We start from the raw sequence: 14192 nt of genomic DNA on the forward strand, positions 1-14192 counted from the left end.
ATACTATTGATGAAAAATTCTGAAAATACTTCCCACCAAATTTGTTATCATCCCTCTAAATCACAACCTACCTCTACAGTATTTCTCAAAAAAATGAAATGTTTTCAAAAATAGCAGGTTTAAGAAAATTATTTAACAATACTATATATTGAAAAATTCTGAAAGAATACTCATCTATCCACAAATATTTTTGTTATCCTAATTTCTAAATCACAACCCCAAATACAGTATTTCTCCAAAAAATGAAAACTCCAAAATAGCAGCTTAAGAAAATTATTTCAACAATATTAAATATTGATGAAAAATTCTGAAAGAATCCATCTATTCCACAATATTTTTTTATCCTAAATTCTAAATCACAAACCCAAATCTACCTTTTCTCAAAAAATGAAAAACTTTCCAAAAATAGCAGTTTTATGAAAATTATTAACAATACTATATATTGATAAAAATTCTGAAAGAATCTCATATATCCACAAATATTTGTATCTATTCTAACTATCACAAACCCAAATCTACAGTATCTCAAAAAATGAAAACTTTCCAAAAATACAGTTTTTAAGAAATTATTTAACAATACTTATATTGATGAAAAATTCTGAAAGAATACTCATCTATCCACAATATTTTTTTTATCCTAAATTTAAATCACAAACCCCAAACAGTATTCTCAAAAAAATGAAATTTTTAAAAATATCCTTTTAAGAAAATTAAACAATACTATATATTGATGAAAAATTTGAAGAGCACTCATCTATCCCAAATATTCTTGTGATCCTAATTTCTAAATCACAAACCCAAATCTACAGTATTCTCAAAAAAATGAAAACTTTCCAAAAATAGGAGTTTTTAAGAAAATTATTTAACAATACTATATTTGATGAAAAATTCTGAAAGAATACTCATCTATCCACAAATTTTTGTTATCTAATTTCTAAATCACAAACCCAAATCTTCAGTATTTCTCAAAAAAAATGAAAACTTTCCAAAAATAGCAGCTTTAAGAAAATTATTTAAATACATATATGATTTAAAATTCTGAAAGAATACTCATCTATCCACCAAATCCTTTGTGATCCTAATCGAAATCACAAACCCAAATCTACAGTATTCTCAAAAACATGAAAACTTTCCAAAAATAGCAGTTTTAAGAAAAATTAACAATACTATATATTGATGAAAAATCTGAAGAATACTCATCTATCCACAAATATTTTTATTTTAAATTCTAAATCACAACCCAAATCTACAGTATTCTCAAAAAAAGGAAAACTTTCCAAAAATAGCAGCTAAGAAAATTATTAACAATACTATATATTGATGAAAAATCTGAAAGAATACTCATCTATCACAAATATTCTGTGATCCTAATCTAAATCACAAACCCAAATCTAAAGTATTTCTCCAAAAAATGAAAACTTTCCCAAAATAGCAGCTTTTAAGAAAATTATTAAGACTACTATATTGATGAAAAATTCTGAAAGAATACTCATCTATCCACAAATATTGTTTTATCCTAAATTCTAAATCACCAACACAAATCTACAGTATTTCTCAAAAAAGAAAACTTTCACAAATAGCAGTTTTTAAGAAAATTATTTAACAAACTATATATTGATGAAAAATTCTGAAAGAATACTCATCTATCCAAAAATATTTTTGTTATCCTAATTTCTAAATCACAAACCTAAATCTACAGTATTTCTCAAAAAAAATGAAATGTTTCCAAAAATAGCAGTTTTTAAGAAAATTATTTAACAATACTATATATTGATGAAAAATTCTGAAAGAATACTCATCTATCCACAAATATTTTTGTTATCCTAATTTCTAAATCACAAACCCAATCTACAGTATTTCTCAAAAAAAAAAATGACCCCTCAAAAAATAACCGCTTTTAGAAAATTATTTAAAATACAATATATTGATTAAAAAAGTCTGAAAGAATACATCTATCCACAAATATTCTTGTGATCCTAATTTTAAATCACAAACCCAAATCTACAGTATTCTCAAAAAAATGAAAAACTTTCAAAAAATAGACAGCTTTTAAGAAAAATAACAATACTATAATTGATGAAAAATTCTGAAAGAATACTCATCTATCCACCAATATTTTTATTATTAAATTTCTAAATCACAAACCCAAATCTACAGTATTCTCACAAAAAGGAAAACTTTCCAAAAATAGCAGCTTTTAAGAAAAATTATTTAACAATACTATATATGATGAAAATTTGAAAGAATACCATCTATCCACAAATATTCTTGTGATCCTAATTTCTAATCACAAACCCAAATATAAGTATTCTCTAAAAAAAATGAAACTTTCCAAAAATAGCAGCTTTTAAGAAAATTATTTAAGAATACTATATATTGATGAAAAATTCTGAAAGAATATCTATCCACAAATATTTTTTATCCTAAATTCTAAATCACAAACACAAATCTACCAGTATTCTCAAAAAAATGAAAACTTTCCAAAAATAGCAGTTTTTAAGAAAATTATTTAACAATACTATATATTGATGAAAAAATCTGAAAGAATACTCATCTATCCAAAAATATTTTGTTATCCTAATTTCTAAATCACAAAACCTAAATCTACAGTTTCTCAAAAAAATGAATGTTCCAAAATAGTAGTTTTAAGAAATTATTAACAATACTATATCTGATGAAAAATCTGAAAGAATACTCATCTATCCACAAATATTTTTGTTATCCTAATTTCTAAATCACAAACCCAAATCTACAGTTTCTTAAAAAAATGAAAACTTTCCAAAAATAAGAGCTTTTAAGAAAATTATTTAACAATACTAAATATTGATGAAAAATTCTGAAAGAATACTCGTCTATCCAAAAATATTTTTGTTATCCTAATTTCTAAATCACAAACCCAAATCTACAGTATCTCAAAAAATGAAAACTTCCAAAAATAGTAGTTTTTAAGAAATTATTTAACAGTACTATAATTGATGAAAAACTCTGAAAGAATACTATCTATCCAAAAAATTTTTGTTATCTAATTTCTAAATCACAAACCCAAATCTACAGTATTTCTCAAAAAAAGGAAAACTTTCCAAAAATAGCAGCTTTTAAGAAAATTATTTAACAATACTATATATTGATGAAAAATTCTGAAAGAATACTCATCTATCCACAAATATTCTTGTGATCCTAATTTCTAAATCACAAACCAAATCTAAAGTATTTCTCAAAAAAAATGAAAACTTCCAAAAATAGCAGCTTTTAAGAAAATTATTTAAGAATACTATATATTGATGAAAATTCTGAAAGAATACTCATCTATCCACAAATATTTTTTTTATCCTAAATTCTAAATCACAAACACAAATCTACAGTATTTCTCAAAAAAATGAAAACTTTCCAAAAATAGCAGTTTTTAAGAAAATTATTTAACAATACTATATTGATGAAAATTCTGAAAGAATACTCATCTATCCAAAAATATTTTGTTATCCTAATTCTAAATCACAAACCTAAATCTACAGTATTTCTCAAAAAAATGAAATGTTTCCAAAAATAGCAGTTTTTAAGAAAATTATTTAATAATACTATATATTGATGAAAAATTCTGAAAGAATACTCATCTATCCACAAATTTTTTGTTATCCTAATCTACTCACAAACCCAAATCTACAGTATTTCTCAAAAAAATGAAAACTTTCCAAAAATAACAGCTTTTAAGAAAATTATTTAACAATACTAAATATTGATGAAAAATTCTGAAAGAATACTCGTCTATCCAAAAATATTTTTGTTATCCTAATTTCTAAATCACAAAACCAAATCTACAGTATTCTCAAAAAATGAAAACTTTCCAAAAATAGCAGTTTTTAAGAAAATTATTTAACAGTACTATATATTGATGAAAAACTCTGAAAGAATACTCATCTATCCAAAAATATTTTTGTTATCTTAATTTCTAAATCACAAACCCAAATCTACAGTATTTCTCAAAAAAATGAAAACTTTTCAAAAATAGCAGTTTTTAAGAAAATATTTTAAAATACTATATATGATGAAAAATCTGAAAGAATACTCATCTATCCAGAAATATTTTTTATTATAAAATCTAAATCACAAACCAAATCTACAGTAATTTCTCAAAAAAATGAAAACTTTCAAAAAATAGCAGTTTTTATGAAAATTATTTAACAATACTATATATTGATAAAAAATTCTGAAAGAATACTCATATATCCACAAATATTCTTGATCCTAATTTCTAAATCACAACCCAAATCTACAGTATTTCTCAAAAAAATGAAAACTTTCCAAAAATAGCAGTTTTTAAGAAAATTATTTAACAATCCTATATTGATGAAAATTCTGAAAGAATACTCATCTATCCACAAATATTTTTTTTATCCTAAATTCTAAATCACAAAACCCAATTCTACAGTATTTCAAAAAAATGAAATTTTTAAAAAAAATCAGTTTTAAGAAATTATTTAACCAAATATATATTGATGAAAAATTCTGAAAGAATACTCATCTACCAAAATATTTTGTGATCCTACTTTCTAATCACAAACCCAAATATACAGTATTTCTCAAAAAAATGAAAACTTTCCAAAAATAGCAGTTTTTAAGAAAATACTATATATTGATGAAAAATCTGAAAGAATTACTCATCTATCCAAAATATTTTGTTATCCTAATTAAAATCACAAATCCAAATCTACAGTATTTCTCAAAAAAAATGATAAACTTTCCAAAATAGAGTTTTTAAGAAAAATATTTAACAATACTATATATGATGAAAAATTCTGAAAGAATACTCATATATCCACAAATACTTGTTATCTTAATTTCTAAATCACCAACCCAAACTCTACAGTATTTCTCAAAAAATTGAAAACATTCCAAAAATAGCATTTTTAAGAAAATATTAACAATACTATATATGATGAAAATTCTGAAATAATACTCATATATACACAAATAATCTTGTTTTCCAATTTCTAAATCACAAACCCAAATTCTACAGTATTTCTCAAAAAAAATTGAAACTTTCCAAAAAATTCATTTTTAGAAAATTATTGAAACATACTATATATTATAAAACATTTACGAAAGAATACTCATCTATCCATAAATATTCTTGTTATCTAATTCTAAATCACAAACAAATCTACATAATTTCTCAAGAAAATGAAAACTTTCCAAAAATAGCAGTTTTTATTAAAATATTTAAAAATACAACTATTGATGAAAAACTCTGAATAATACTCATCTATCCACAATATTTTTGTTGACCTAATTTCTAAATCACAAACCCAATCTACAGTATTTCTCAAAAAAATGAAAACTTTCCAAAAATAGCAGCTTTTAAGAATTATTAAAATACATATATTGATGAAAAATTCTGAAATAGTACTCATATATCCACAAATATTCTTGTTATCCTAATTTATAAATCACAAACTCAAATCTACAGTATTTCTCAAAAAAATGGACACTTTCCAAAAATATCAGTTTTTATTAAAATTATTTAAAAATACAACCTATTGATGAAAAATCTGAAAGAATATTCATCTATCCACTAATATCTGTTATCCAAATCTAAATCACAAACTCAAATCTACAGTATTTCTCAAAAAAAATTAAAAACTTCCAAAAATAGCAGTTTTTAAGAAAATAATTTAAAAAACACATCAGATGAAAAATTCTGAAATAATACTCCTAGACCCAAAATATTTTGTTATCCTAATTTCTAAATCACAAACCCAAATCTACAATATTTCTCAAAAAATGAAAATTTTCCAAAAATAGCAGATTTTTTGAATATTATTTAAAAATACAACCTATTGATGAAAAAATTTGAAAGAATACTCATCTATCCACTTATATTCTTGTTATTCTAATTTATAAATCACAAACCCAAATCTACATTATTTCTCAAAAAAATGAAAACTTTCCAAAAATAGCAGTTTTTAAGAAAATTATTGTAAAATACAATATATTGATGAAAAATTCTGAAAGAATATTCATCTATCCACAAATATTCTTGTTATCCTAATTTCTAAATCACAAAGACAAATCTACAATATTTCTCAAAAAAATGAAAACTTACCAAAAATAGCAGTTTTTAAGAAAATTATTTAAAAATACAATATATTGATGAAAAATTCTGAAATAGTACTCATATATCCACAAATATTCTTGTTATCCTAATTTATAAATCACAAACCCAAATCTACAGTATTTCTCAAAAAAATGAACAATTTCCAAAAATATCAGTTTTTATTAAAATTATTTAAAAATACAACCTATTGATGAAAAACTCTGAAAGAATATTCATCTATCCACTAATATTCTTGTTATCCAAATTTCTAAATCACAACCCAAATCTACAGTATTTCTCAAAAAAATGAAAAACTTCCAAAAATAGCAGCTTTTAAGAAAATTATTTAAAAATACAATATATTGATGAAAAAATCTGAAATAATACTCATATATCCACAAATATTCTTGTTATCATAATTTCTAAATCACAAACCCAAATCTACAATATTTCTCAAAAAATGAAAACTTTCCAAAAATAGCAGTTTTTATGAATATTATTTAAAAATACAACCTATTGATGAAAAACTCTGAAAGAATACTCATCTATCCACTTATATTCTTGTTATTCTAATTTATAAATCACAAACTCAAATCTTTAAAAATTCTCAAAAAAATGAAAACTTTCAAAAAATAACAGCTTTTAAGAAAATTATTGTAAAATACAATATATTGATGAAAAATTCTGAAAGAATACTCATCTATCCACAAATATTCTTGTTCTAATTTCTAAATCACAAAGACAAATCTACAATATTTCTCAAAAAAAAATGAAAACTTACCAAAAATAGCAGTTTTTATGAAAAATATTTAAAAATACAACCTACTGATGAAAAACTCTGAAAGAATACTCATCTATCCAGTAATATTCTTGTAATCCTAATTTCTAAATCACAAACTCAACTCTATAAAAGTTCTCAAAAATCGAATTTTTTTCAAAAATAGCAGCTTTTAAGAAAATTATTAAAGATACAATATATTGATAAAAAATTCTGAAAGATTACTTATCTATCCACAAATATATATTTTCTCCTAATTTATAAATCACAAATCCAAATCTACAGTATTTCTCAAAAAATGAAAATTTTCCAAAAATATCAGTTTTTATGAAAATTATTTAAAAATACAACCTATGGATGGAAAACTCTGAAAGAATACTCATCTATCCACTCATATTCTTGTTATCCTAATTTATAAATAACAAACCCAAATCTATAAAAATCTATAAAAAATTCTCAAGAAAATGAAAACTTTCCAAAAATAACAGCTTTTAAGAAAATTATTTTAAAATAGAATATATGTATGAAAAATTCTGAAAGAATACTCATATATTCACAAATATTCTTGTTATCCTAATTTCTAAATCACAAACCCCAAATGTACAGTATTTCTCATAAAATTGAAAACTTTCCAAAAATAGCAGTTTTAAAGAAAAATATTTAAAAATACTATATATTGATGAAAAATTCTGAAAGAATATTCATCTATCCACAAATATTGTAGTTATCCTAATTTCTAAATCACAAACCCAAATCTACAGTATTTCTCAAGAAAATGAAAACTTTCTAAAAAAAGCAGTTTTATTAAAATTATTTAAAAATACAACCTATTGATGAAAAACTCTGAAAAAATACTCATCTATCCAGTAATATTCTTGTTATCCAAATTTCTAAATCACAAAATCAAATCTACAGTATTTCTCAAAAAAATGAAAAACTTCCAAAAATAGCAGCTTTTAAGATAATTATTTTAAAATACAATATATTGATGAAAAATTATGAAATAATACTCATATATCCACAAATATTCTTGTTATCCTAATTTCTAAATCACAAACCCAAATCTACAGTATTTCTCAAAAAAAGGAAAACTTTCCAAAAATAGCAGCTTTTAAGAAAATTATTTAACAATACTAAATATTGATGAAAAATTCTGAAAGAATACTCGTCTATCCAAAAATATTTTTTTATCCTAATTTCTAAATCACAAACCCAAATCTACAGTATTTCTCAAAAAATGAAAAATTTCCAAAAATAACAGCTTTTAAGAAAATTATTTTAAAATACAATATGTGGATGAAAAATTCTGAAAGAATACTCATCTATCCACAAATATTCATGTTATCCTAATTTCTAAATCACAAACCCCAAATCTACAGTATTTCTCAAAAAATTGAAAACTTTCCAAAAATAGCAGTTTTTAAGAAAAGTATTTAAAAATACTCTATATTGATGAAAAATTCTGAAAGAATACTCATCTATCCAAAAATATTCTTGTTATCCTAATTTCTAAATCACAAACTTAAATCTACAGTATTTTTCAAGAAAATGAAAACTTTCCAAAAATAGCAGTTTTATTATAATTATTTAAAAATACAACCTATTGAAAAACTCTGAAAGAATACTTATCTATCCCCTAATATTCTTGTTATCCTAATTTTAAATCACAAAAACTCAAATCTATAAAATTTCTCAAAAAATGAAAACTTTCCAAAAATAGCAGCTTTTAAGAAAATTATTAAAGATACAATATATTGATAAAAAAATCTGAAAGAATACTCATCTATCCACTAATATTCTTGTTATCCAAATTTCTAAATCAGAAACCTAAATCTAAAAAAGTTCTCAAAAAAATGAAAACTTCCAAAAATAGCCTCTTTTAAGAAAATTATTTGAAAATACAATATATTGATGAAAAATTATGAAAGAATACTCATATATCAATAAATATTCTTGTTATCCTAATTTATAAATCACAAACTCAAATCTACAATATTTCTCAAAAAATGAAAACTTTACAAAATAGTAGTTTTTATGAAAATTATTTAAAATACAACATATTGATGAAAAACTCTGAAACAATACTCATCTATCCACTAATATTCTTGTTTTCCTAATTTTTAAATCACAAACTCAAATCTATAAAAATTCTCAAAAAAAATGAAAACTTTCCAAAAATAATAGCTTTTTTTTTAAAATACAATATATTGATGAAAATTTCTGAAAGAATATTTATCTATCCACAAATATTCTTGTTATCCTAATTTCTAAATCACAAACTCAAATTTAGAATATTTCTCAAAAAAAAATGAGAACTTTCCAAAAATAGCAGCTTTTAAGAAAATTATTAAAAATACAATATATTGATAAAAAAATTCTGAAAGAATATTCATCTATCCACTAATATTCTTTTTAAACTAATTTATAAATCACAAACCCAAAACATTTGATATATAAATTAATTAGGTATAGTTAAACCAATCATAAAAAATTCATATTATTTGATTGGTTAAATATACCCAATACAAATAAAAATTACCTAAAAATATGATACTAGTTATATTTTAAAATAAACAAAATTTTCTTAAACTACTTATGATGTAAAATAGGTGGAGTATTAAATAACATGTATAGTAGCCTATAATGTAATATACTAATTGAAATAAAAACAAGGGATTTTACCGCATTGCGCAATGTTTTTATTAGAGCCAAAGGCTTCCTCGTCAGACCTCTAGACAACCTACAAGATGATTAACGTAAACATAACCAATAAAAACCAATCATTAAGAACCAAACGTATACATAATCTAGCAAAATAGAGACAAAAATAGAGACAAAAATCTTTCATTGGAGCAAACCTTCTTTGAATACGGGCGGGGAAGGGCTTAACAAGATCATCAGTGGGCATCTCAAGAAGAGTTTCGAGATCGACTCCTTTGTAGGAGAACTTCTTGAACGTTCTCTTCTTCGCAAGAGCAGCTGTGGGAACGTCTGATTCGACTTGATCAGCCTACGGATTCATACATAGGGATTTACGGCTATGATCATATTACATATAATCTAATAATTTTGTAGTCTAAGACGTAGAGGGATGGAGATGGAGAAACAAACCATTGTTTTTGGTTCGAGAAGCTCTGTAAGTAACTGCTGCTTGGGTTTTTTGTTATGGAGAACCATATAACTTTGGCACCCAATATATATAGAAATATATTATGAATCTAGAGTAATCGTAGAACATTTTCTTTAAGGAAACATGCATCAAAGAGCTACCAAAGATTTGATTGTTAACAAAAAAATAACAAGGATTAGAATATTTTATGAATGAAAACTTTCTTATTATTCACAAGCTTCCTTTCTGCTACAGTTTACTTAATTCTAACTAGTTAATTAGTGTCCCTATAGTTTGTTTCTTTTTAACCACGTATTTTAATTAATTTTCCACGCATTTTTGCCACATGTTTGTTTCTTTGTAATTAGTTTACAGCATATTTATTTCTTATAACCATAAATTTATTTAATAATGACAAATCTATTTAGTAACTGTATATTTGTTTCCTTATGGTCATAGATTTATTTGAGTGATTTTAGTAAGTTTTCTTCCATGAGGGTTAGTTTAGTAATGTTGGTGAATTTTATTTATAGGATAATTTGGAAAATAAAAAGGTTCCAGCCATGTGCGAGTATACTACTTAATAAACAGACCAAACTGTTGATATTTAAAAAAATGCTCTGTATTATTGAAACGCATGAAGAATTGTTCTAGACTAAAACTAAAAGGAATTAGAGAAACAAAGATAAAACGTTATCAAGAAAAAAACCAACGACAGTCTTATTTTGGAGCATAACACATGACTCTAAGAAGAGTGAGATCATTCACTTGAGAGGGATAAACCTGGAGGAATTGGTGGCACCAACACCAGGCCTACCATGCTTAACAGGCTTATATGAGATTGAAAACTCAGCCAAGTAATGACCAATCATCTCAGGCTTGACTTCGACTTGGTTAAATGTCTTTCCATTGTATACACCAATGATGCTTCCAATCATTTCTGGCACTATGATCATGTTCCTTAAGTGAGTTCTCACTGCTTCTGGCTTCTCACCAGCTGGTGCATCCCTTTTCTGCTCAAAAAGTCATAATGTCTAGTGTTTAGAGCCATTTGGTTGCAACTTGCAAAGTGCAAAAAGGTAAAAATGTATAAAAAAGCAAGTATGAACATATATGCACATTAATTGAGATACAAGTTACAATGACCATTAATTGATATATGCAAACTGCTTCTGGCTTCTCTCTCTTGTTGTTAACGATCAAATTAAAAAGGGACTAGTGATGGGAATAATTAGAGTTTTACTGCTTTTCGCAATTTCTTGATCAAAGCCATAGGCTTTCTCGTCAACCCTCTAGAGAACCTATCAAGACAAATTACATACAAAACCGATTAGTTTCATATATAATCAAGAGACAAAATATTAGAACACACGAGACAAAGCAGACCTTCTGCGAATACGGGAACTGAAGAGCTTGACAAGATCATCAGTAGACATGTCGAGAAGAGCATCGAGATCGACTCCTCTGAAGGCAAACTTCTTGAACGTTCTCTTTTTCACGATCCCAGCCTTAGCAGCCTCATCCGCCTACATATTCCCATGACGAGAAGTTACAAATCTAAACACAAGAATACTATAGAGACACAGAGATCGAGGAGTACTAACCATTTCTTCAGATTGTTGAAACCCTAAAAATCAAGTAAGCCTAAAAATAGTGTCTGCGCAAGCAAGCGACAAACAACTTAACGTCAGCACGTAAGCACCAATATATACTTTGGAGTAACCCTACAATAATTTTCATTAAGTGCAACGAATATTCTTTTTTAATCTTTATCGGGGCCCCTTCTCCGGAAATTTGGACCTCCAAAATCAAATAAACAAACAACAACTAGCTAAGTCAAAATATAAATGAGAAAAAGTAGCTAAACTATAACTGTATATAGTCTGTCAAGTTATCAACCATAGATGATTGACCGAGAGAAGCAAACCAATACGGTTTTCATGTATTCTTTACTTTTTTTTTGTGGGTTTATATACTGGATTATATATTAATTACTCCTAAATCTTTAATTTCTTCTGCAATACATTTTACTGATTATTGAAAAAAAAACATTTTACTGATTTTCTATAAACACATAACTGAGAAATTAGACTTTAGTATCAGTATATATATATATTCGTAACATTTTTACTGAAACATGTCATAAATAAGTAACTCAATCCATTAAAAAGGTATATCAAATACAAAGAAATGTGTATGTATGAAACATACAAATATAACAGAATACAAGCATATGTGTATCAAAAAGGAAAAAGAAGAATGGCTACAAGATCAAACAACAAAGATATGGTTCACTAAGGAACCGACGATGAGATAGACAGACAGAAGTGTATGTAATATAAGATAATGGGGGTGGGACTTCATCTAGTTCAATAGGCTCAGTGAGTTCCAGGAACTTTTGGAAATTCCGGCAACTTGGGAACTTCAGGCATCTTTGGTAGCTCTGGTTTTGGAATCTCTGGAACTTTCGGTACATCAGGTTTTGGAACCTCTGGAATGGTTGGCAACTCAGGTTTCTGAATCTCCGGCAACTTAGGAGCCTCAGGCTTTGGAATCTCCGGCATTTTTGGTAGTTCCGGCTTCTTAATCTCTGGCACCTTTGTCAACTCGGGTTTTGGAATCTCAGGCACCTTTGGTAGCTCCGGCTTAGGAATCTCTGGCACCTTTGGTAACTCAGGCTTAGGAATTTCAGGCACCTTTGGTAACTCAGGCTTTGGAATCTCTGGTACCTTTGGCATCTCGGGTTTAGGAACCTCTGGCAACTTATTAGGAGCCTCAAGCTTCGGAGTCTCCGGCATCTTTGGTAGTTCAGGCTTCTTAATCTCTGGTACCTTTGGCAACTCAGGCTTTGGAACTTCAGGCACCTTTGGTAACTCGGGCTTAGGAATCTCCGGCACCTTTGGTAACTCTGGCTTTGGAATCTCTGGTACCTTTGGCATCTCGGATTTAGGAACCTCTGGAAACTTAGGAGCCTCAGGCTTCGGAGTCTCCGGCATCTTTGGTAGTTCAGGCTTCTTAATCTCTGGTACCTTTGGCAACTCAGGCTTTGGAATTTCAGGCACCTTTGGCATCTCGGGCTTAGGAATCTCTGGTACCTTTGGTAACTCGGGCTTAGGAACCTCTGGTACCTTTGGAGCCTCAGTCTTCGGAGTCTCCATCAACTTAGGCACCTCAGCCTTTGGAACCTCTGGCATCTTTGGCAACTCAGGCTTAGGAATCTCCGGGAACTTAGGCAACTCAGGCTTCGGAATCTCTGGCATTTTTGGCAGCTCAGGCTTTGGGAAATCAGGTAACTTAGGCAGCTCTGGTTTAGGGAGCTCTGGCAACTTGGGAACTTCGAATTTCGGTAGCTCTGGATGAGGTAGTTCAGGCAATTTTGGTATCTCAAGTTTAGGAATCTCCTCCAGTAGCCTGCGAGCTCCGACTGAAATCGGATCAGCGAGAAATGCAATAAGACAGATGATTAGAAGTGGTGATGAGAGGAGAATAGCAAAGAGACTCTTCTTCATCCGTGCCATGTCTGCTTCCTTGACAAGTTTTGCCTTCTTTGTGTGTGCTTCTTTTGCTTTGTTGTGTTTTCTTGTTGTTTGTTTGTGATGATGAGTTTTGGTCTCTGATGCGGATGGCTATTTAAAGGTGTTTTGAGGAAGAATAAAGATATGGTGTTTGGTGGGAAAAATCTGTACAGATTTTTAAATAAAAAAAGTTCGTTTAACCTCTCTATCTGTATATCTACATTGTCATTTTCAATCTAATTGAATTTTAGGTCCTATATTGTTTACGTGTAAATGTTTAATTAAATTTTATAAACTCGAATAACCCAATCTTGAAAATAGTCATCAATTATACAAAGTTTATTAAGAAAATATTAGAAAATCAAGATTGAGGCTTGATCAATTGTATGTCTTAGAATTTTCTATTCAGTTGTGTTGATTCTGATTAGTCAAACCTAGTTCCAAGATGAATTTATTGCACGTAAATTTGGTAAATTTTTGCTAGTATGAAAACGCCATTAAAAAAAAAAGAGGTTTAGGTGTTGGTTGGTAAACGACTTAGATCCTTTTCGTTGTGCGCAAGTTAGTCGTTCGTCTGAATATAGTAAATTTTTAGGAACCATTTTTTTTACCTAAGAATGCGGTTTTAATAATTAACGTCAAATTTATCATGAGGTTAAACGGTAAGATTGGAGCAAGTGGTGGTAAGACTGTGTTAAT

At 27.1% G+C, this 14192-nt stretch overlaps 3 protein-coding genes across 3 annotated transcripts in view; all 3 read right to left on the reverse strand.

Annotated features, from left to right (window-relative positions):
• Window positions 1–10046, reverse strand: part of LOC111202697 (40S ribosomal protein S15-2-like) — a 31574-nt gene extending 21528 nt beyond the window's left edge. Inside the window, exons 1-3 of the mRNA XM_048747651.1 lie at window positions 9981–10046; window positions 9728–9879; window positions 9552–9609 (exon numbers count right to left, since the gene is read on the reverse strand). Coding sequence (XP_048603608.1) covers window positions 9552–9609; window positions 9728–9879; window positions 9981–10046 — 276 coding nt within the window. The remainder of the gene's footprint in view (window positions 1–9551; window positions 9610–9727; window positions 9880–9980) is intronic.
• Window positions 10047–10561: 515 nt separating this feature from the next.
• On the reverse strand, window positions 10562–11714 carry LOC106385348 (40S ribosomal protein S15-4). The gene is made up of 4 exons (XM_013825281.3): window positions 11583–11714; window positions 11365–11504; window positions 11222–11279; window positions 10562–10991 (listed from the first exon to the last, which is right to left on the reverse strand). The coding sequence occupies exons 1-4, from the start codon at window positions 11583–11585 to the stop codon at window positions 10743–10745; spliced, it is 450 nt and encodes a 149-aa protein (XP_013680735.2). The 5' UTR covers window positions 11586–11714; the 3' UTR covers window positions 10562–10742.
• A 480-nt stretch (window positions 11715–12194) lies between these two features.
• Window positions 12195–13597, reverse strand: LOC106385347 (protein PELPK1-like). The gene has a single exon (XM_013825279.3). It carries the CDS (start codon window positions 13494–13496, stop codon window positions 12357–12359), a length of 1140 nt encoding a protein of 379 aa, XP_013680733.1. The 5' UTR covers window positions 13497–13597; the 3' UTR covers window positions 12195–12356.
• Between the last annotated feature and the right edge of the window lie 595 nt (window positions 13598–14192).

This window comes from Brassica napus, chromosome C2, assembly GCF_020379485.1.
Source record: "Brassica napus cultivar Da-Ae chromosome C2, Da-Ae, whole genome shotgun sequence".
Classification (NCBI taxonomy): Eukaryota; Viridiplantae; Streptophyta; class Magnoliopsida; order Brassicales; family Brassicaceae; genus Brassica; species Brassica napus.